Below are 25,122 nucleotides of genomic sequence, written 5' to 3'. Positions count from 1 at the left end.
ATCTCTTCCAGTTAACCTTTGAGGAAATGAGTAAAACAGAAGTAACGATGAATGAATGACAAACACTAACAAAAGTGTACAATCACTGAAATTAATGAAATGCACGTTTTGAATACACATTGATACAAATATACATAGATAGAAAAATAACCATATATATATATATATATATATATATATATATATATATCATAAATAAAAGTAAATAAATATTCGATATATAATATAAATAGATATGAATTCGAACCAGAAAAGAAAAGTAAAGGAAATTAAAAAAGTAGAAGTGTTCAATGGAACTAGGATATCGTACCGGCGGCTAATACTGCACAAGATCTCCAAATACTTTTAAATACCTGGACACATTCTCTCGAGCTGCATGGCCTCCGAGTGAGCAGGAGCAAGACAGAGTATCTGAAATGCCCCTTCAGCGGGAACACAACCCCTGAAACAATCTGCATCGGATCAACGCCCATCCCTACAGTCAACAAATTCAAATATCTGGGCTCCATGCTTACGGCGGATGCCAATATAGATGCCGATGTTACGCACCGAATAAATGTAGCGTGGCAAAAATGGCGGACTCTCACTGGAGTTTTGTGTAACCCCCGCATGCCTATAAAAACGAAGGGCAAAGTCTATAAGACAGCTGTTCGCCCGGCATTACTGTACGGATCGGAATGTTGGACAGTAAAGAAGACACACGAGCAAAAAGTCCACGTAAACGAAATGAAGATGCTGCGGTGGGCGGGAGGGGTGACCAGGATGGACAGGGTGTGTAACGAGTTCATACGGGGCAGTTTTAAGGTTTCGCCTATCACTGACAAAATGTCAGAGTTTCGCCTTAGATGGCATGGCCATGTAATGAGGCGCAGTGAAGACCATGTGGTAAGAATCGCCCTAAACTTACCAGAACACAAGCGGGGTAGCGGCCGCCCGCCATTAACCTGGTGGTCCAACATCGAGAGAGACCTTAAGAAAGCCCAATTGCCAAAACCGACAATCCGGGACCGACAGGCCTGGCGCAGAAGTGTGAGGAGGACGGCCCTGCTCCCGTTATCTGGGGTCGGGTCCGTACAAAGAAGAAGAAGAAGAAGACTCAATGGAACTAGGAAATCGTAACGAAAGTATCGGAAAGCCACATTTTTTTAAGCTTCTCCTTCAGTGATGCTACAGATTGGGATTGCCTCACGGACACCGGAATCACGTTCCATAACTTAACGGCATGGACTGTAAAGGATTTCTTGTATGTGTGCGTCGTATTGGAAGGAATTGTGAGTAAAAGATTGGTGCTTGATTGAAGGCGATGACTATACATGTATCTATATCAGTTAACTAAAGAAGTTGACAAATGATTAATGATTAAGAAAATACTAATTGAAATCATACTCTATGTAACGTGACGTCATTTTTCCGTCAACGGCATGAAATGTACGGGCCCTACTTATCAGTTTTTGAAGTACAAAGATTCTTTACGAGCTGGTGTGGTGAAAAAATAGTTTACACATTAAATAAACCTTGCGCACATACTATTACCATCCAACACGTGGGTAACCACTTTCGTAGTTTTAATAATATTATTATTTAACACATCCTCGTCACATAAACTATAGACGTCATGGCGCAAGGGGCACTCGTAGCATCAGACTTTTCTTCAACCGCTACGGAGAAGCACTTACTTGGAGCTTTCCCGTAACGAGTCTCTACGTAACGCGTAGCGTAGCACAGTTCAGTTCAGTAGGCACAGTCCAACACACACTTCAACAACTTCCACGGGAGCCGCGCGACCACTCCACAGGACAGTCAAAAACAAATTGTGAACTTTTTTACACAATAATTCAGTTAAATCACATTTAGTGGGGGACGACAATAGGAGAGCATTGATGTGGGCGAATCACACCATCGCTACGCATCGCTAATTTTCCATGACGACCCCGCGCTGACCGAACGAGCCGTGCGCCATACCCCATACATTCGAAAAACGCTCTAACTCTTTACAAGCCCAATATCTATTTGTCACTCTTTTCCATTGAATGGTATTATAGACTGGGATCATATTAAAATACCTTTGTCATTGTTGGGCAGAATTCACTGTGCTCATTAAAACTAATACGTATTGAACTATAACTGTTAGGTATTCTTTTTCGACAAAGCCGTTATGTTTGGGAAAATGCAGTTGAAAAGAATTCAGTGACCATAAATCTACGTAACAAGCCTACTCCCCTTTTTAACATATTGTACAGAACAAACCATTTGCTGGCCAAGTTAAATGTAGGTATTAAGTTTACAGCTAAACAGCGTATGAAACAACATAGATAATAATTGGTAAGTGATCAACATACCGTATAATAGTACAAAGAACCGTACGCTTATTTTATAGATGACTATAATAGATATATAAAAAAAGGAAAAAATCTTCATCTCAGACGTGCTGAGGCTATACGGAATCCGGCAGGATTGTATTTCTCGGATAACGAGTATGTACCTTCTGTTCGCTTAAGCTGTACTGTAAGTATTTTCATCAACGTTTAATGATATTCTCTCAACTCATAATCATGAATTATGAATTAATAAACAATGTTGTGCAACATTCGGTTCTGGATCAATGTTATACCTACATATATTATATAGGTACTATAAAAGTCAAACTACCTAGTTACGCAGATATTTCCTTAGTTAAACGAGTTACCTTTAGCTTTAATCCATCGAGCTTCTAACAAGACGCATCCAAGTTGATGTACACTCAGTGACCCCAAACCGTGCGCTTTTCCGGAAACCAGCAACAATGGCGGCCAATATGGCGGCCGGCCGGCCGGCGCGCCGCTCCGCGAAACCTGTGATAAACATCATTAAATCATTACAAATGATACAATTATCATTACTTTGTTTCACACTGACCTTGACAGCGGCTACAGCGTTCATCTCGCGCAGATTCAAAAAAAGATTGCAGGTCGACCTCTCGGTTCAGAGAATTTATTCAATATGATGTAAAACTCATATAATAAGGGCGGATCTCCTGTCATGTCTGAGCACTTATCAATCATCGCATTTAATTCATTTGGTTAATCTAGTACACGATAATTGTCTGTGATGGACAATGCTACACCCGCCATTTATTTCAAAATAAGAAGCAAAAATATACTCGTCTATTTATTTGCATAATACTTTTACATGGGACACAGATATCGTCCTTCAAATATTTATATACCTGCCTATCTATCTGCCATTTCTCGGCTCTAAAAATATTTGCATTACCTTAGAAGTTACCGCTTTGTTAATATTGGTTGTGCACTGATATGGCTATTACACAATTATATTTCTTCTAAAATATCTGTTTAATAAGTAAATACATGTACGTGAACAGAATCAGATTATGAGAAACAAGTACTGGACTGCTTTGAATTTAAAGATTTTTTCAAGTAATTAAACCGGTAAAAAAGTTGAGATCTCTAATGATTTAAAAGGTACACCTACATTCAAAAGTAGAGATAAATTACATTATAATGCGTCACACGTTTTGCAAATTATGTCCTTTTAAATACGTGGGCAGCGTTATATCTAAGAGGATCCATTCTCGTAAATTGAATTCAATAAAGTCTCCTCGTGGGTGGAAAATCTATTTTCTAAGCTAGTGGTTCGCGGTTAATACATATGGGCGACTATCTACCTTTTAAAATTTGCCTGACAGAATTTTCCAGCAAGAAAGTGAATTTTATATTATCTTTCATTGTATTTCGTAAAGCTTAAATAGTAAATTGTGTCATTAGGTCACCCAAAATGACATATTTACGGCCAGGCCGTACGAATCTACTTACTTTACTTACTCTCGGGATTCTAAAATAGAATACTGAGCGTACTGAGGGATTCAAGTTCTAACGCCCAAGGTGGTGGAAATAATTTTGCTACCAAGTGACACATCCTACTTTTCACACCACCTGTGAGGAAATTATTATGTTTCTAAATATTATATAAGCTAAAAAAAAATTATGCTAAAAAAAATAGTGCCCTGGGACGGAAAAGTGCCACTTTGATTTGATCCCACCCAGCAAGGAAGAAAAATCCCTTTTCCGAATAGGTGATGTGAACATTTTATCGAGTGTTTTAACTTAATAATCAGTATCCACAACAACAACAACTATGGAACGTTTTGTATGTAAGTACTTATACTGGGATTTTTTGGAAAAATTAAAGTCTTCATAATTATTAGGTTATGCAAAACTCCAGCTATATTATCCTCAACTTGTCCCATATAGTGAACATGATTGCAAACAATTAAATTTAATATAATCCTGACTGACTACCAATTATAACGCGTGCAAGACAGTGAGATAAGACACGACACGATACCATATCATAGAAACAAAACGATCGTTTTCGTTTTACATTGCTGTATTATATCACAATCGGGCATATATTTGCTCTTTTTGAGAAGCGATGTATTTGTATATTGCACGTTAGCACGTTTCGTACTTATGTCTTTCTGTGTAGAGATAACGTGCTTCGAACTTAACCTTGAGAGACTTAAGAAGTTGTTATTTATGCACGGTATGAAAGCGTGTTTCTTTCAATTACGAACCACGTCTGATTCGGTTGAAAAGATTTATTTGAGAGTCGAGTTAAAAATACCATCGGAATGGCCTTCATAATCAATAAGTTACCTTTGCACCACTTTGACACTGACATATTCGCTAGCGTAACTTACTTTCTATGCATCTCGCTCGTACTGGCATCCTATTAGTGCGAGTGAGATGTATAGAAAGTAAGTTACGAACACGTTAGCTAATATGTAGAGTCAAACTCGTGGTAAAGCTATAGTTGCACTACATCAAATTGGTAGTTTTCGTGAAGAAATGCTTGAGTTTCTTAAGAATACAGTCGAATCAACATACATGTGCCTTTAAAAATTGAGGAGTTCCCTCAATTCCTCATGGATCACATCATAAGATCAGGACCAAAAATATTATCGGGCCACCGTGGAGGTAACTCCTTTCAAACAAAAAAATAATTACACAAATCACCACGGGTGTCGGAGTAATCGGTGAACATACTACATTAAATAAAAAAAAGCGGCCAAGTGCGAGTCGGACTCGCCCATGAAGGGTTCCGTACCATTTATGACGTATTAAAAAAAACTACTTAGTAGATCTCATTCAAAGCAATTTTCGGTGGAAGTTTGCATGGTAATGTACATCATATATTTTTTTTAGGTTTATCATTCTCTTATTTTAGAAGCTACAGGACACACACACACACACACACACATTTTACCACTTTGGAAGTGTCTCTCGCGCAAACTATTCAGTTTAGAAAAAAATGATATTAGAAACCTCAATATCATTTTTGAATACCTATCCATAGATACCCCACACGCATGGGTTTGATGAAAAAAGATTTTTTGAGCTTCAGTTAAGTATCCTCCCCCAAGGGGAACTCCCAAAATATAGTGTTTTTTTTTCTATTTTTGTGTGAAAATCTTATTGCAGTTCATAGAATACATCTACTTACCAAGTTTGAACAGTATAGCTCTTATAGTTTCGGAAAAACGTTCGGATAAACGGACAGACAGACGGACATGACGAATCTATAAGGGTTCCGTTTTTTGCCATTTGGCTACGGAACCCTAAAAAATCATCATCATTATCATCAAAAAAAGATCCATCATCAAATCCACTTCATCAATAAATGGTTTTTCAAAGAAAATGCTCGATTTGCTTAAGAAAACACCCAAATCACCATACACGTGCCTCATGGATCCCATCATCAGATCAGAACCAAATTAAAATGGGATCAACTTACTCAAATCGGACCACAGGTATTGGAGTAATCGGTGAACGTACATAAAAAAATAGCCACAACCGATTACAGAACCTTCTCCTATGAAATTAAAGTCGGTTAATAATGGCTCACAGATGACAGATTTAAATATTTTCTACAAGTCTAGATGGGATGGGAATCGTTGATAGAAAACGCTATTCGAAACTTATTTATGGAATAGTCACATGACTTTTGTAGCATTTGTCATCCGCATTCCGATATTTTTTCCGTTTGATGATGTATATTGTCATCTTGGTTAGGCCCTCTGCTCTGGTACAAGATCCACTAAACGATACCTTTTAGAAAACCACATAAAACCGTCGCTTCTACAGGCTGCGTCCGCTATCGTAAATATATGCTAGAATAATCCCTAAACCATTTAAATGCTTTAAAACAAATATAATAACGAGATCTTTCAATCGTAAGAGGAGAAAAAAAAGTGCCCCATATTCCGCTATACTTCGTATGACGGTAATCGAATGGGACAACAAAAAATGGAGGTATGGATATTTTGGGACATTTTATCTTATTTTATTAGGATCGAAAGTCTCGATTCTGAATTTCTGAGTAGAAATAGCATAAAACATCTCTAATCTAAAAAAGAAAGTGCAGTGTACAACTTTAAACAGAATAATGACCCACCTACATTTTCTATTCCATACTTTACCTACAGTAGCTACACTGCTCACTAATACTCGTACGCACCACACTGTTACATTGATTATACTACGACACATTTATTTACATAAAAATGGCGATTTTATAATATTTGCGCAAATTATCTACGATTATCATTACTTTTTTTTACTTATAATCTGTTGACGTGAACTGGGTTCTAGCAGAATGTTAGAGCTTCGCCCAAAAGAGTGAAGCGTATTACTGAGCGTGCATCCTTTTATGTTGCTGCAACTCATACAGAATACCTTTTTTTTTACCAACAGATTTTTCCTTGTTTTATTAACCATTTTGGTTTTGCTCTTGTCTGTTTTAATAACTGATTTATCTATGCATCCGAATATTGAAATTCAACCTGAATATCCCATACAAGTTACTTATATCGGGACTGCTTTAATGTTTAACTCTTAACAAATGATCTTTGATCTTTTAATGATTAACGGTCAGACGAGTATCAGAAATTACGGAAAGTTGAACCCGTCATTTTGAAATGAGGTTTAAAATTGTTATAGGTTGGTCATTGCCATATGAAATCAAAGTTTGCCCGTAGAAGGGATTTCAATTTTTAGGGTTCCGTAGCCAAATGGCAAAAAACGGAACCCTTATAGATTCGTCATGTCCGTCTGTCTGTCCGATTCTGTCACAGCCACTTTTTTCCGAAACTATAAGAGCTATACTGTTCAAACTTAGTAAGTGGATGTATTCTATGAACCGCATTAAGATGTTCACACAAAAATAGAAAAAAAACAATAAATTTTGGGGGTTCCCCATACTTAGAACTGAAACTCAAAAAATCTTTTTTCATCAAACCCATACGTGTGGGGTATCTATGGATAGGTCTTCAAAAATGATATTGAGGTTTCTAATATCATTTTTTTTTTAATGAATAGTTTGCGCGAGAGACACTTCCAAAGTGGTAAAATGTGTGTATCCCCCCCCCGTAACTTCTAAAATAACAGAATGAAAAAACTAAAAAAAATATATGATATACATTGTCATGCAAACTTCCACGGAAAATTGGTTTGAACGAGATCTAGTAAGTAGTTTTTTTTTTTTAATACGTCATAAAATTAAAAAAAAAATTTTTTTCATCAAACCCATACGTGTGGGGTATCTAAGGATAGGTCTTCAAAAATGATATTTAGGTTTCTAATATCATTTTTTTCTAAACTGAATAGTTTGCGCGAGAGACACTTCCAAAGTGAAAAAAAGTGTGTCCCCCCCCCCGGTAACTTCTAAACTAACGGAATGAAAAATCTAAAAAAAATATATGATATACATTACCATGCAAACTTCCAACGAAAATTGGTTTGAACCAGATCTAGTAAGTAGTTTTTTTAATACGTCATAAATGGTACGGAACCCTTCATGGGCGAGTCCGACTCGCACTTGGCCGCTTTTTTGGTTTTCCAATCATTTATACAAAGACTTTCTTTGTATTATCTTGGTCAGTCCTGTCATTTTCTCTTGTCCGTAACTCCGTATTATAAATAAAATGATTGTGATTATAAATATGGAATGCCAAGCAACATTACGTCATATTTGTGTGGTACCATATTGTATAGTCTTTGGCGACGATATACTCGTACATTCGTATATACCGAAATTCGAAAAGACCCAGCAACAAATTTAATATCTGTATTCATCACACAAATAAACGCCCTTTCCAGGATTCCAACCCGGGACCATCGACTTTATAAGCAGGAAACGAGGGTCACTATTGTTATATTTTGTATTTTATTTTGTGTATTAAATTAATATTATGTGTTATGAATTGAATTTTTTAGGTAACTTAGCAAAACTACGTTGAAGTTTATCCAGCATCTCGATATATAATTGATAAAATAATTTATTTTTTATTTGTAGATATTTTAATATTATATAATATTTGTTGTTTTTGCCAACTGTTTAGATGTAGTTCTCTATCTATTCAGGGTAGTAGCCTTGTACAATTGGGCCTCGATAATCCGTACTACAGTATAACAGCCCATGTTCGAACTCACGGAGCGTTCGGATTATAGTATGCTTGATAAAAAACATAACTATATTCTTAAAAATATGTTTGACGAGACTCCAAAACTACAAAAACAAATAAACTTAGGTATTAACAAAGCAACTTAACATTAAGTACATAATTCCGATGTGAAATGTGAAATCATTTGAAGAACTAATTTAATTTAGTCTACTAGGTTGTATTAATTTATTGACCGAGCAAAGGCTTTGTCCCTCAAACAAAGGGGTCACCGGCAGTTCGGTTTACAGCGACGTTTGGGTTAGCCTGTGTACGGATGATCGAGGCCGTATTGTAAATTACCTTTAAGTAGAACCTTTGCGTACAATCGAGGCTATTTAAATCAATTAATGTTTTAATATCTGAATCGGGACCTAATACATCGCTGCAATAAATCTATGTATTTATTAATTACCTACTAAGGTGATCTCCTCGCCATGCCTTGATCTAGTTATTCTATCTGTTACGAGCGTGAATATTTATTTCAATGAGTTCAAGACTGGGCACTGCTAGATATCCATAAAAAGCCTGTTGAGTTTATGAGAGAGATACAACATGTGTTCAGTAACTCCTTATAGCTTCTACCTATGTAGATACCGTAGATAACTTCACGCTATAAATAAACTCATTGTCCATTAAAGAAAATTCTGCCACGGTAGGAGACATTCAGATCATAGAGTAAATGTAGGTAGTTACATAAAGAGATTTTCTTAAATATTATCTATGTTAGATAAAGACACCTTGTGTGACAATACTATATATAGAGATTTTCTTATTTAATGTGTAGTTATGGTAGGAGTAGGAGCACAACGAGATACAGTGTAGGAGATGTATCATATTTTGTATAATTATATCAGGGTTGACCGATGTATATTTTATTAAACTGTCGTAGCTAACTTTGCGTAGGTTAGGTTAGGTACGATCTTCTCTTAATAGCTCCTATAGAATTGAAATTATATCGTTTTAGTTTAATGTATTTATTATGCTTGCCATGTTGTAAATGTTATAGTTAGTTCAAACTTGTAAACAAGCTTAAAATAAGCGTCATCATAACATTGAATCATTAGCTAATTTACATTGCTAAGAAGTTAAGTTGCATGTCCCTAAATAATATTTCTTGTTAATGAATTAGTCGAAGGTATCATAATACTTAAATTAAAATATACATACAAAAGATAAACACTATTAAAAAAAATAAACGCCTAAAATTATTGCCAAATTATTTCAATGAGATCTAAGTTGATGAAATAGTGATTTCAATTTGGAATATTTTCATGTAATTTTATAAGTTTGTCATTTAAGTCACTGCTTCGATGGAGTCACATGTATGATAGATGCTCAGATACCTACATACGTGTCTTTTTGCACACGCTCAAAAAAAATGGGTCACGTTTAAGAACGCGTGGAACACCACCGGCATGATCACCGCCAAACATAAAATTTTATCTCCACGGCGAGCACTTCCCTTAAAACCAGACCCTTATATTCTTAGCATGGGTATTGGGAAGTCTGAAGTCAAAGTTATACTGGTCTGTTCATATATTTGGTTGTGAATAGGGACCCGGTATGGTGGCGCTCGCTGTTGCCGGGTGCCCGGTGCCTACGTGACGTAGCCCGCGTGGCAGCCCCGAGGTGGGGGCAACGAGTTTGTTTTGCTGCGCACGCAGCCCACCAGGTACGGCCAGAGGTCGATGCTCATCTGTTAGCGTTATCGATAGTTGGTAGAGTTTTAATATTTTTTATCATCTATTTTATTAATAATGATCGAAAATGTATTAAGTGTTAATCTTATATGGCAAACGAGTTTGTTTTGCTGCACACGCAGCCCACCAGGTACGGCCAGAGGTCGATGCTCATCTGTTAGCGTTATCGATAGTTGGTCGAGTTTTAATATTTTTTATCATCTATTTTATTAATAATGATCGAAAATGTATTAAGTGTTAATCTTATATTTATAATGTGTTGACGTGTAATGTATCATTAATTTACGAAATAAATATGAATATGAATATTGTCACGCAGAAAACGCAATTGCTTGTAAGTCATAAAGCTGCTACAGAGACGATAAGAAGTCACTATAACAGAAATGCCACCAATATTACAGTATTTGTACCTAATTGTGTAACGAAAGTAACTTATAAAAAAAAACTTATGTTTTTTGTTAGTTGACGTAAACAATCTTTAGAGGGTTGTAAACAAGATAAGTATTACTGACTTGGCTCCCATACTTTATTTATATTAAACTCAAAACATTATTACGCATTTGACATAGGTAATTCATAGTATCATAGTTATTAGTAATTAATTTATATTACGAGTAATAAATATTAGGGGCAATAATGTCTGAGGTGTGTATATACTGTAAGAATTGTATTAATTGATGTATGAAATTAAATTACAGAAATATAACAACTATCGTAACTTTTACAAAATAATAGCAATTATCATTATTCATTACTGTATCATAAACGTACATTTGTACAATAGCATTTGCCGAAGGAATTTGTTAATAATGATGTTTATTATTCAATCTGTTTAACAATAGAGATGTCATATCGATGAGTCAGATGTAAACACAGAGTACATCACTATAGTGTATTTTGATCGAGTGTAGTGAAACCGGCAAGGCAAGGCAAGGAGGCGAAACACAACAAAGACTCAGTCGGTCATACAGGCCCATGTTGATCAGTCGTACGCGCGCGACTACGATAACTGTTTCTGAATTAAGATATTCTATGAAAATCAAGCTAGTTTGACTGCTGAATTTATGCGCATACAAATTACGCCGAAATTTTAATAAACAAGTCATAAAAAAAAAAAAACAAGATGTTTTCAACGGCGAGAAGTTTAGAGAAGATCGTCCAGATTTACAAGAATGAAGTCCGCCGGCAGATCAGCAAAACTACCAGCGTGACAAACTCAGATGCCATGGTGCCGAAGTTGGACCAACCTACTAATAAGCATCAAGGCAACGATGAAACCGGACTCCCAAAGAAGCTGCTCAAACTGCAGAAATACCACAGGTCAGTGAACTCCGTTAACCGTGAGCCAAGTTAATTTAGTCGGAACTTTTTGCAAGTTTTGAAACGCTCAAAGTTTCTTTCAGGCTTGCTTGCTTACTTGGTTTGTTATATGTCATTATTCTAAAATTCTAACACTAGAACCTATTTCGGAAAACATTTTATATTACTAATGATATGGTGATGAAGACCGGTTCAATGCGAAACCATTTATAGTTTAGTTTTTATTAAGAACCAGTATTTTAGATACACATTAGATGAGTTAAGTAATTAAATAATAATCATACTCTAATATCTACTTACCTACTTTATACAAAAAAGGTATTTTAGGAACTCTTAATGAATTAAAATAATGGCATGCCTTACATAAACGACTAAATATAATAGAATCGGGTAAAAGGTACCTACTGGCTACCCAAAAAATTAAGCAGTTATATTTTTGTTTACCATCATTATTTGTAAAGAAAAATAGGTAGGTATACCCTCGTCTTTTCTGAACAAAATTTGCACAAACGAGGCAGGTGCCGATGCCGTGTGCATTTTTTTCTGCAAAAAATCCTATCTTTATCTTTTGTCACGTCGAATATGCATGAACAGTCAACGTCAAAAATAAAACGTATGCACCTTATTCCCTTGCAATAAGACAGAAATTTATAAATACATATGTATTTTTTACTACAACTGTTAATGTTAATTCATCATGCATCGAGCGTTAGTTTCTGCGTGATCTCACTAAACCGTTGAACCAAATGCCATGAGATATCTATTAATGTGTATTAACCCAGATAAGTCACACATTATGTATTATCTATGATATTTATTTAAGTATTGATACCTAGAAAAACCTTGAAAGACAAAGCCTGAAAGAAACTTTAAAGGAATCGCTACAACACAATCGACTTTTTGTTGATCATCCGTTTAGATGAGATGCTTTATCTATTGTATTCGACGAGTTCTATAGGAGTCACAGTTTCTACAGCCAGAACTATCGTGCACTGTCAGCTGTGTGAGCGAATGTTTTTGGTCTTTAGATTCCTGTCGACCCTGACACCCCAGCAAATGCCCCTGGCGACCCGTGGACTGGCCGTTCCCAAGGACCAGTCCAGGGAGTTCATGGCTTGCTTCCCGGACATCGTGAGGGACCTCACGGAGACTGGGAAGCATCTTGACGTGCCGGAAGCCAGCAAATGGTTGGCTAAGGTACGTTTTGTACTAGTCAGTGGGTACCAGCTTGAGTTCACTAATATGGATTTGTCCAGTAATAGGTTAATATAAATCATTACACAGTAAGCTTCTTCACTAATTGAAATTTATGGTGCTCTTTTGTTAGCACATATAGCGATTCTAGCGAAGTGATGTCAGTGCGTTATAATTTTTTTCATAATCGACGAATTCTTAATGACTGGACATATGTATACAAACATTTAAGCGTACCTATAAGTAATGTTTTTTACCCATGTTGGTAAACTCAAGCCAAAGAGCTGCATAGATACATAGGTATTGTAGAAAATGTAGTGTGCTGTGTTTACTTGTTTACATTTGTATGACTAAAGTTTTAAGTTGCTAATTTCTTTTTCAAGTTAAATTTTATGATATGTATCGACATAAGGCAAAAGAAACCAGTGCGTAACTGTACAGTGCACCTTCGTCGTATGAGTGGATATTGAAAGCCAGAGAAAGCAGTTTCAAAACTTTCAAAGTGCAGAGGACTGGATTGTTTATAAATGGTTGCCTTGTATGAGTTGTAGATATGTGTTGGATTTCTTTCAAAACTTCATTCAAATTGTCATAGTACTAGTTCAAAGAGATGTGACTTATTTGAATTACTACAAGTAAAATGCAAAATACCTATTTTGTATTTAATTTGTATTTAAATTCCTTTTTAATACAACCATTTTGTATTTTATTAAAAATAGTTTTTGGGACCTATTTTCTGTTTTCAAATTACTAAATACTTTTTAGTAGTTTGTAGGTAGAGGTTACAATCTTTTCTGACGTTACAATCCTTGCAAGTATGGAGTGTGGAATTAAGAGGAGTGGCATCTCTTATGGTAGAACTGTTGCAAAAGTGTCCAGTTGTCAGCTATAAATAATAGTTCCAAATCTCTCCAGAGTAGCGCTAGAGTAGCTAAGAACCTAGGCGTTATTGACGTAGTGAATTGCGCTGTCTATGATTAGATTTTTTTAGGTATTGTAGCGCCACCTACTTATTTAAAGTTTTTTGATGACACTTTTTGGTACATGGAGATTTCGTTCTTTATCTCCACCTTCCGTACTTGCAAGTCTCTCATTCTTATGGAACTGTTGAATCTGTCTAGTACTGACTGATCGACACACTGTTTTTAAAGAATAAGGAAAGCCTTTCCTACTCGGTAATCCCGGGTAGTACTTTTTATAGTAAAGTATTTGTATTAAAAAAAAATATTTTGAAAATATCTATTTTGTATTTAATATTTTAAATAGAAATTATACAAATATTTTGCACTTGAAATAGTATATCAAGGAAGTGTTTGTATTTTTTATTGAAATACTTTTTATAAACTATTCCTCCCATCTCTGTTCATAGGGTCCTACAAATAAGCTACACTAATAATTATAATAATCGCACAGAAAACCTTTAATCAGGTTCCGTTTTTCGGTACCTATACATATTATCAGAGTTAATCATGTTATTATTGCATTAAATTTATAGATAACGAAACACGTGGTCGAGATTTGGCTAAATGCTCGCTAAAATATAATGCAATGTATGTATGTAGTGTTAGTGTTAACAAACAATGATATCATCCATCAGGCGCCGTTTAAGTCAAGCCTCCATTAAATATTCACAACATTGATGACGAATCACATAAAACTGCCAGCACACTTGGTCAAACATTACCTATAATAAATTGTATTGTGCTCATTATTTCCTTTGTGTTTATAAAATAACGTGTCTTGAATAATAATTTTGTTACAGCTTTTGCAATACAACGTGCCAAATGGGAAGAAAAATCGAGGTCTGGCTACCGTGATGGCCTACAAAATGTTAGAGAAACCGGAGAACCTTAGTCGAGACAACGTATACTTGGCCAACGTCATGGGATGGTGCACCGAAATGGTAAGTGTACATACCTATTTCGCTAGGATACCCTGAATAAGTTTGTTAACCCAAATAGGTATAAACTGAGTATCTGGGGCAGGTATTTTCTCATAATTTACGGGTTTACGGTGATGAATAATGTAGTCGCTGTTTGTGGAAGGAAGCGCGGTGACAAAAAAGTCTTAAAACAATTGATATTATTAAATAATAAACTGTTTTTACGTTTCCTTAGTCAACTAGCCATGTCCGTCTCTCTGTTTTATTCCATGATAGTTAGTGCTAGAAAGCTGAAGTTTGGCGTGGGTATATAAATCAGTTGCGCCCACAAAGTGGTAGAATATAAACCTTAGTGTGGGGTGTCATTGGATAGGTCTTTCATAACAAATATGGGTCTTGAATAACCAGTATTGAAACATAATATTTTCGGAAATAATCGCTCTGGAAAAAACCGTGTCCCCACAACTTTGAACCATGTGTCCAAAAAAGTATGAAAAAAAAAGAATTTCAAGGAAAACGGAACCCTACACTAAGTAGGTATGGCCCAAGTTGCTTCAGGCCGGTTTTTTTCATCGCAAAGTTAGCGAGAACGGAGTCGCACTGTAGTGAGTTTTACACAAGTCGCTAAGTATTTATTGCGAGTCGCTGATAGGTGCGGGTTGTTGGTATGCGGTATCACACAGTGAATTAGTGACGCGGCTATTTTTAGAACAGGACTGGGATGATGGTTCTTTTAGACTGAGTGCGGTTGCGTGGGCCTACGGGGTGTATGGTGTATTTATAACTGTTTGTCTATTTATTTAAAGCGATGGGTGTTAAAAATAAGCTGGTACTTAGATCGTTATTTATTTTTATCAATTTTATTATTTAATGTTCAAACCTTCCATAAATATGATGGATTCGATTTTTCATTGTTTGATACCTTGTTTTGGATAACTGAAATTGTCATACAAAGTTACTTGTAATTGTTTGTTAGAATAATTCGAATATTTGATCTAACTTAGTTATGTAAAAGCAATGGTATACGAATTATTAAACAAAACATGGGTTGCAGACCTTGAATTACGTTACGAGTGTTATCGTGTTGCCAATCTTGCCATGGATGGTGCGATAAAGAACACAAACAATCTACGTATTTGAACTGGCCAGGTCAAAGAATAAATAAAAATACCAATTGATTATAGACAATATAATAGTTTTACCTACTTATAGCAGTTTATGTATATGTACTTAAAGTATAAATAATTCTAGTTAGGTATATCAGCTTTTGACGACGTTAAAAATATTAACATGAAAAAAGGAAGGTTTACTTTATTCTGTACTTACTGTGTTTATTTTCAAATATTTTTACTAAAATAGGTGAATGCGGAATCGTAATTTAATTTATTTAATTTACTCACTAGTCAACAGTTAATTCGCTGAGAACGCTGAATAGTTATTACACAATAAAGTGATGATGTTTGTCCAGTTATTCCATTTACAAACATGCTATGATGTCAACCACCTTTATTTCAGACCTGTTGGCATGAGTTGCGTTCTCGCGCGCGACTTCAAGTATGAACACTATGAACTCGCGCGCGAGAACGCAACTTTATGTTAACCTGTCTGGCGCTGACTAAATTCGCTACTTATTTTATTTTGAAATTAATAGATAGTTACATTAGTTACCTACTCTTCACCTATTTTAATTTTATTTGCTCAAAACTATCCGTTTTTTGCATTTTAGTTGCTTTGGTTTGTAAATGTTAAACAAAAACAAGTCAAACTGGTTGTCTGAGATCATAACTCTGATAGTGATAATGTATGGATGTATGTGTATGGATGTAGATATAGGTAATATGAAAACCTAATTATGGATAATACCTTAATTGACTACTTCTTGTATCTACTAAGCACTGCTGCTGCTTAGTTCTATGTAAATGTTTAGGTAACCGTAGAATGTGTTTACAGCAATCGGACCATTAATAGCCAAGTAGTTAAGGAAGGACGTGACTCCTTTTACAGGATACACGTATAATGCTTGTAGGTACTAAGTACTTAATTTGATGTACTAAGTGATGTATTAAGTTCGTTGTTTAAGTCGCGTAATTATAAACACATCATGCTTCAAGATTCAAGTTGAATTATTTTCATGAGATAATCGGTAGAAAGAAACAGAAACCCATTTTTTCTCAAGTTAGATTGCTCCTACGTAGTTTGTAATACCAAAATAATTTTAGAAATTTTATACAGGCATAAATATAGTACATTTCAAATAAAATTATTTACAGATCTTAACGTATGTTAGAAACCTGTTTATTTCACGGTAATTTTTTTGCGTCCTGCGTGCCCGAAATGGCGACGTGATAAAAACGTTATTATTGTGATAGCAAATAATAGCAAAGGCGCTCACATTTTGGAACAAGTTATGTAGATACAGACAGACTCGACGTTTAATCGATTTATTTACATCATTAATAGAATAGGCTACTCCCAACAGTTTTTCGACAATACCTAGGTATATTCTACGAGGTGATGTCTCATGTTAAATAAATAGTAAGTTTTAATTAAGTATATACTTCTACGATTAATTTTAAGTGCACGTACTAAGTTATCGGTTTCCTAGAAGTTTCCGACACCATCGTGTATACTTATAAGTAAATACAAATGCGTATAGGTGACCCATGCACTTACGTCGACTCATTGAGCATAGTTTCGTAATTGACACGCAGGTATAGCGTGCTGCGTTTCAACACGACAAAGTAAATATGCTCCTTCCACTCTGTAAATAAGACTCCAAATAATTTGCCACTGTGTTTATAACGTTGTAAAAGCGTGGCATGTAAACTGAATGTGTTTTGTCTCTTTCGACGGTTGCTATAAACAAACAGTAGCCACATTGGGTAATTCGACATAGATTTATTGATTCAGCGCATAATTGATGTTTAGCCAATTTGGCCAAGAACTGCACATTCAAGTAATTTGAAATAATATTGAAGGCACAGTTAGTTGGAGTGGAGAAACGATTGACCTCCGCTGTAGATTATAATTTTTAAATTCTCATTTCTTTATATATTTTTGGATATGTAAGCAACTAATTAGATAGATAGATAGATAAATCATTTATTTGGCAGCTGCAAAAACACACAATATAAAGTTTAAATCATCATAAAGAACACAATTTATTACAGGAACAAAATAAAAATAGCACAAAAGAAAATTGAGACAACAAAATAGGCATAATTAATAAACAATAAAATAAAATAAAAGTACCTACCTACATACTGTGTGCGTTGCAGCAGGACAAAAGGGTCACGGCTCAGTGATACTCTTCACTCTTTCGAGTAAAGCACTGGTTTTCTGCCGGAAACCAGGTCACAGCAGATGTATAAAATGAGGGTATGTGTGTGTTACATGTTTATAATATATAAGTCGTATGTGATAATAAATAAGTCAGCAAGGGTGTGAACAGTGTGTCTGCCTGCCATCTCCACCATGTTAGATTCTGAAATCTGCGACCAAAAAGCCGTATGGAATACCAGCGGTTTGTTTATCGAGGAGAGTTAATAAGCCGTTCATAAATAAGTACTTATACACGCGTAATAGTGTATGACGATGACGCCACGGTACTGTTTAATTTGGAGTAAAATAAAACTGTCTCTCAAAAATAAAAGTTTAAGACCAACAATAAACTCTATGCATATAGTCTCCCGTTAGAAACTGTCAAAAAAGGTCGTATCTCACTAGTCCAGAATGATTTTGTTTTATTAAGCCAGTTCTAACTAGGAAGTATGAAGCCAATTCGTAAAAGCCAATTAAGCTGTAAATAATCTAATGGTAATCTACATCCTTAAAATTCGTCCAAAACTTAAATTTCACATTAAGGATCAGAACCTAACTAACGATATGACCTCTCCTAATTTCAGTTCCACGCGCATCAACTGCTCATGAACGACATCATAGAAGGTCGCGAGATGCGACGCGGCGCCCCCAGCTGGCACAGACGCCCTGAGGTCGGCCTCAACGGAATCAACGACGCCATCTTAGTCCAGTCCGCCATGTACTCGACCCTCAAGAGACATTTTCACGCCAAGCCCTACTACAAGAATGTCATCGAAATGTTTAACGAGGTAATTTGTCTAGTGAAACTCCGAACACAGGCGCCACTCCATAAAGCGCCTATGAAGACCGATAAGCACTAGCGGCTCGCCCTAAAGAGCGCTTGTGTAGTGCACTCCCATAAATAATCATAATGAAATTATAGTACCTTATTAATATACTTAATACTTATTCATAATTAATGTATCTATCGTACAAGTCAATAATAGTTAAATAAGTAATTATTAGGTATACATTATAAGTTCATAGCCAGCCTATGACTACTCGCCTACTGCTATAATTTCATACGTAACGCGTGAAGCGGAGCGCTTTTGATTGCGCTCTCATGAAAAAAGATTTAGTACATTGAATCAATAGGAAATTCTATAAGAGCGAAAGAGAAGTTTCGCCGCAATTCCGCACGTAGAACAGAAGATTTTCTATGAAGAAAGACGTAAAATTGGAGCGGGGCGCCTAGAGCCCGTTTGACTTACAAGGAAAGGTACCCAACTGTCCGGTTCCGATTTAATTTATATTTATATATGTTATAGAGTACTCTAAAATAACGGACACGTATTTTTTTTAGCTGCCCAAACTCAACCTATTGGGAGAAATTGTCCTCCAAAGTGCTAAAAAGTTACTAAATCTTCTAACTCCTATAGAAAGTGATGCTCAAGCAACTTGCTAGTTAATGGCTTGTTTGAGTATATGTTTGAGAACAGGAAAAATAATGTACACGTGTTTTGTTATATCTAATATAATTTGTTTGTGGTAATTATTAGTAATGTGTTTAAAAATGAATGAATATAACGTGACATTCATAAAATAATGCAAAAAAACTTGGCCGGGTTGGACGAATACCGATATCTATAGGTATATTAAGAGGGTTAATAGATTGTGTAATTTTAGTTTTTTCTTTAATGTAACTGAACACATATAGTCACCGGCCGCCGCTGCCGCTAAAGCTCTTTAATTGTAAAGTTGCGTCCTATCAATGCTGTAGTCTCTGGTTTAGACATTTTTATACTGGCATCGTAATCATTTTATAGTACACAACCAATTTTTTACTCTTGATAATCGATAGTTATTTGTAATTTATAACTTGAATGCAAAATTGGTACCCGTCGCGATATTTCTCCACTACCTAGATTTTGGCGACAACCTACGAATATTGAAAAAAATTGTTTGTCGTCGCGGTACACGAAAATCTATATTGTCGTAAATTTTGGTCATCGGGCCGTTTCAATGGGTTATTCCCACTAGTTACCACCAAGTTGTTATACCAGTAGTAACTAAGTACTGGGATTTTCTTTCCCAAATATTACCACTAACTCGGTTTGGTGGGTACTCGACAACGATATACCTACAATGTGTTTGTACACGTATAGTGGAGCCGTTAACCACGTATAGTACGATGATTTTTATCGACAAATCACCCCCCATACCTATGTTTTTTCTCGACCATTTTAAAAATGCACCCCTTCTATGTTTTATGCTGCCAAACACACTTGGTCAATGTACCATTATCTGCCCATTTACCTATCGCACAATTAAAAAATAGTAATCATTCGATAGCTTATGAAAGTAATGCCCTAATTCATAAGCTATAAAAGGATTTTTTTTAATGTGCGATAGGTAAATGGACAGATAATGGTACATTAACGAAGTGCAGTCGTATTTGGGAGCATAAAACTTTGAAGGAGTGTATTTTTAAAATGGTTGAGAAAAAATGTAGGTATGTGGGGGGCGGGGGGGTAATTTGTTTGTGTGGTTAACGCCTCCACTATATGTGTACAAACACATTGTATACATATATATAATATACAAATACTTAAATACATTGAAAACATCTATGACTCAGGATCAAATATCCGTGCTCATCACACAAATGCCGATACCGGGATTAGAACCCAACACCATCGGCTTCATCGGCAAGGTCACTAGGCCAAACCGGTCGTCAAACGGGAATAACCGTAAGTCCCGTAACTACCGGCAAAGATAAATCTAACGGCAAATTACTTCATATTTAGATACACAGTGCAATATAGTTAGTTATCTTATCAGACATACCGGAAGTCGTTCCATTTGTATGTAATTATTTACCGAGCTAAGTGCTAATCGATACTTATGTCTACTATTAGTTTTACTGTGTTACCTGTAATGACGATATTAGTTATTACCTTCCGAGCATTTGGGAAGCAAATGAAAATATTACATGCTTGGCTAAAGCCTTTCTGACATAGCCAGATGAATAGGCAACCTTCTTACAAGTAGGTACTAAAATCCCTTCCCTACCCGTTTTCAAAAATCTATAGAAAACTCATTACCTTTCGCTGCCTTAACTTGCCTTTATTTATGATTGTATAATATATGTATGTATTTATTTTATTAGTATGTAGGTATGTATTATATTGTTTGCGTCTTCATTTTGTTGAATTATATCTTTATCGGCACTACCCGTTCAATGTTGTAAGTTTATAGTTTCCTGCTACGCAAAGGTTTTTCTGGAAGAGATCGCTTCTTAGCGATAAGACAGCCTGTTGTTACCTAAAGTTTAAGTGTTTATTTTTAACTGTATGGTGCACAATAAAGAATATTTACTTACTTACCAATTATAAACCTAGGTACTAAGTAATTCTATTATTTGAGCACTTATTTTAGTGGGACTATAAATCTATGGAGATTACCACAATTCTAATACGGCAGTAGTAAGTAGTAATAGCAAATTGGATAGTTTAAACCTAAACTCACGCGCCTGGAAACACGAGGTGGTCGTTGTATCCGATATAGCAGTTTTCTCTTTGATATAGGGAGCGTGCATGAACTGTAGGAGGCAGCACAGGAGCTGTCAGATTTTTGGCGCGATGCGTAAATGTGATGTTTATTGTTCTGATGTAACCCACAAGATGGCAGAAGCTACTATGCACAAGAAAACACGTGACGTATAAATGTACATGTTTATGGTTCCGATTCAGGCCACAAGATGGCAGACCATCCAACACGCACGGTCCCTATCATGTGTGATTATTATATTGCTAAACTTCTGATATTGCTAACTTTTGTTCTCGTCACTAATGTTTGTCACTAACAGAAATCAACTATACTTCCTACTTATTGATAAGCACAAATAACTATATTATATTGAGTATGAACTACTTACCTATCACTATCACGAATTCTGTTTATTATTCAAGGTCGCTTATCAACTGTTTATTTTTAGGATTTATTTAGGTATGCCTATTAATGAGGCACATTTGCAGTTTAAAAGCGATTACTGACATGACATATATGCACTTCATTCATTAGAACATTTTTTTAGTCAGTCATAAAGTGTCTCCGCTAGCTGACGCGGACGCCCGCCGCGTGCGCACGCTCGCGGGTCCTGGGCGGCTCCCGGGAAAATCGAAATTCGTCAATTGCGGGCATTTTTCTCTGTCACTCTAATTACGTCTTACTAAGGGTAAAAGAGAAAGATCCCCGCAATTTGCGAATTTCGGTTTTCGCGGTAGGCCCCCAGCTCCCAGGCGAAATCCGTCGCACGTCGCACGCGCCCGCGCCAGTTAGCACTGTTCATACAATTTCTTATTAGGCGGGGCGTCCGATCCGTCCGAATAATCCGAGTCAGCTAGCGGAGGCCCAAAGATCTTTGAAGGTCGACCTATTGACCCTGCGGGGCAGCATGCTTACATTTTTATCACCTGTCACTATCGCACTTAAGGCGACAGGCGAAAACATGCGACCATGCTTAGCCCGCTGCTTACAAAACTTCACGAGAATTGGTTGAGAAATGCAGAAACGCGAAATGCGACCTGTAGAGGGAGGTGTAGACGTCGGACAGCGGAAGCCAGAACTGGAAGCATTTTTGCTTAGCGCTCGCTGCTTAATGGCGTAAATGCGAATTATTACAAGCTTTTATTTAACTAAGTTTGTTAGTTAATAGTGTAGGTCAAATAATGGAAGCTATATTTGACCCACTTCCCGATTCCCGTAACATATTTTTTTTGTAAAAAACTTATTTTTCAAATTAGACCTACCTAATTTAGAGTAGGGAAATGGAGGCACCTATGCATACTGAATTGAATACAGGTATACTGAGAAAGTAATTACTTACCTAGAAAGAGCAAGTTCTAAATGATTATTGTCTATACCTACAGATGCTCCTCAAATGCTCCACCGGCCAGTACTTAGAAAAATCAATGATGAAAGGCGACAAGCCCGACCTGGAGAACTTCACCATGGAGAAGTACCTGACGATCGCCAAATACAAGGTCGCCTACCACACGTTCCAAATGCCGGTGGGGCTGGCGCTGCTCATGGCTGGAATTGATGACCCGGAAACGCACAGGCAGGCGAAGACAATTCTGCTAGAAATGGGGCAGTTCTTCCAGATCCAGGTTGGTGTTATCGTATGTCACACTCGCTTCAATAAATATACATCATTGTTAATGGTTACAAATACTTGACGACTCCGAAAAAAGTCAATTGTCTATCACTTATAGTTTTTGTAGTTTCACAGTGCTTTGGTTTTACTGCAATGTTACTTATTTGAGCAATACAAAAAAAAACATCAGACATGTGTCGACACTGTTTTATGATGAAGAACTATAAGTTCTCACTGTAGTAGGTAAATTCTCCTCAAATGCGAAAGTCTATATTTCAACAAAATTAAAATTACCAAGAAGTAAAGCATTTGTTTATTCAGCCCAGTCCTTAGTAGGAACCAAAGGAAAATTTCTTAAAATGCCTGGTTAAGTAATGTATGCATAAAAATGACAATATCATCGGTAATTTAATCTTATAAATTTAAATTTAGGTGCACAGCTTAATAACATGCACTCTAATTAACAGGATGATTTCCTCGATTGCTTTGGCGACCCAGCAGTCACAGGCAAGAATGGTACCGACATCCAAGAAGGCAAGTGCACTTGGCTAGTGGTTGTTGCACTCCAACGAGCTTCCTCAACCCAGAAACAAGTCATTGAAGAACACTATGGCAACTCAAACCCAGAAAGTGTAGAGAAAATCAAAGATCTGTATGAATCCCTCCAGCTCCCCCACACTTACTCTGTGTATGAAGACACTACATATGATCTCCTTAGAACACAAATACAACAGGTCACAAGAGGCCTACCCCACGACTTATTCTTCAAAATTTTGGACAACATATTCAGGCGACAAATATAAAAGAAATAAGCTGGACTTTTTTCTGATTACTTAATATTGTTTTTGTTGATTATTTATTGACAAAATAAAATGTAATTATTAACTTTATACATAGCTGGAGCATTTTTTTAAATAGAAAAGGTATTTATAGTCTTGTGATGAAAGATGTGTATGATTGTGAGATGACATGTTGCAATTATTAGTTTTAACAAGCTTAAGCATAAGCAAGCAAGATAAGTTTATCAATTCAATAACCAATTTCCCCTAATTAAGATTATAAAATGCAGTCCTAAAAATATAATATTTAAATTTAATTTTAGATGTAAATGTAATCATGTTAGAGCTGACTGTGTATGTGCGATTGTTAAAAATATAGATGTAAATATACAAATTTTAATATTAAATAAAAATTATCAGTGTTTGATTTTTACATAGATGTTATATTATAATATTAAGTCAATTATAAAAAATAAGTCCCAATAAACAAAATAGCCCATAGAATTCAAACGAATATATTGCTACAGAATTATATATAAATGAATAATGGGCTACAGTATAAGGTTCTTCTAAAAAGTAATGTACAGGTTGCAGGCGTTCATAAACTATGGTAACTGCTTACCATCCGGCAGGCTATATGCCGTATATATATAATCCACAGTGAAAAACATAAATATAAAATAATGATTGTAATACTAGACTAAATAGACAAAATCTTTTATAGGTCTAACACTTAATTTAAGCAATAGAGAAAGAAGTTGCATGGTGCTTTTCTTGCAGAAGGTAGTTTGGTTTTTGGACTAACAGTCCAATCTGAATGTACACTGACATCAGAATTATGTATCAGTGTATATGTTCGAATTGGGCCAACCAAGATGGTCCATACTTAATTACAATAAAACGTCTTATACTCTCACCTAAGCCTTACGCCTCAGCTGAGTGGTAAAGATAGTATGGTATTCCACCTATCCAATTTCTTTGTCTAATGTGCATTGGATCTCACTCTCTTATTAAGCATAATGTGAGATGCAAATACACATTGGACTTAAATTGGACAGGTGGAATACCATCCCAAAAACCTATAGCCCGAGAACTTAATAACACATTTGTTATGCACGTTTTGTTAGTATTCGTTTTTGTTGGTCCTACGCTACATAAGTAGAGTATGAGTAAAGGAAAGCTTTCAGACTTACCCCAACAACTAGATCAGCTTTGTTAAAATGATAAGTATTTTGATATCAGATAATTTTTAAAATGGTGGAGTTAGGCAACTGTAGGTTTTAATATCT

At 35.9% G+C, this 25,122-nt stretch overlaps 2 protein-coding genes across 7 annotated transcripts in view; one reads left to right on the top strand and one right to left on the bottom strand.

Annotated features, from left to right (window-relative positions):
- LOC133527501 (uncharacterized) overlaps nucleotides 1–5,883 on the bottom strand; it is a 52,087-nt gene extending 46,204 nt beyond the window's left edge. For 4 of the 6 annotated variants that reach the window (XM_061864533.1, XM_061864538.1, XM_061864537.1 and 1 more), the window contains exons 1-2: nucleotides 5,794–5,883; nucleotides 2,687–2,831 (exon numbers count right to left, since the gene is read on the bottom strand). The gene's annotated coding sequence lies outside the window, so the exon portion shown is untranslated. Of the gene's footprint in view, nucleotides 1–1,676; nucleotides 2,239–2,686; nucleotides 2,832–5,793 lie in introns of those variants that run through there. The other 2 variants (XM_061864539.1, XM_061864535.1) reach the window with 2 other exon arrangements.
- A 5,250-nt stretch (nucleotides 5,884–11,133) lies between these two features.
- LOC133527504 (farnesyl pyrophosphate synthase) lies at nucleotides 11,134–24,255 on the top strand. The gene is made up of 6 exons (XM_061864542.1): nucleotides 11,134–11,520; nucleotides 12,549–12,717; nucleotides 14,477–14,617; nucleotides 18,502–18,705; nucleotides 22,828–23,067; nucleotides 23,522–24,255. The coding sequence occupies exons 1-6, from the start codon at nucleotides 11,324–11,326 to the stop codon at nucleotides 23,855–23,857; spliced, it is 1,287 nt and encodes a 428-aa protein (XP_061720526.1). The 5' UTR covers nucleotides 11,134–11,323; the 3' UTR covers nucleotides 23,858–24,255.
- Nucleotides 24,256–25,122: the final 867 nt, after the last annotated feature.

The sequence above is a fragment of the Cydia pomonella genome, chromosome 18, assembly GCF_033807575.1.
Source record: "Cydia pomonella isolate Wapato2018A chromosome 18, ilCydPomo1, whole genome shotgun sequence".
NCBI classification, from domain to species: Eukaryota; Metazoa; Arthropoda; class Insecta; order Lepidoptera; family Tortricidae; genus Cydia; species Cydia pomonella.
This window is presented reverse-complemented; position numbering and strand designations above follow the sequence as displayed.

Coding starts and splice junctions, on each gene's coding strand:
- LOC133527504 (XM_061864542.1), top strand. CDS start 11,324: ATGTTTTCAACGGCGAGAAGTTTAGAGAAGATCGTCCAGATTTACAAG. Junction 12,718..14,476: donor CCAGCAAATGGTTGGCTAAG/GTACGTTTTGTA, acceptor ATTTTGTTACAG/CTTTTGCAATACAACGTGCC. Junction 18,706..22,827: donor TCATCGAAATGTTTAACGAG/GTAATTTGTCTA, acceptor CTATACCTACAG/ATGCTCCTCAAATGCTCCAC.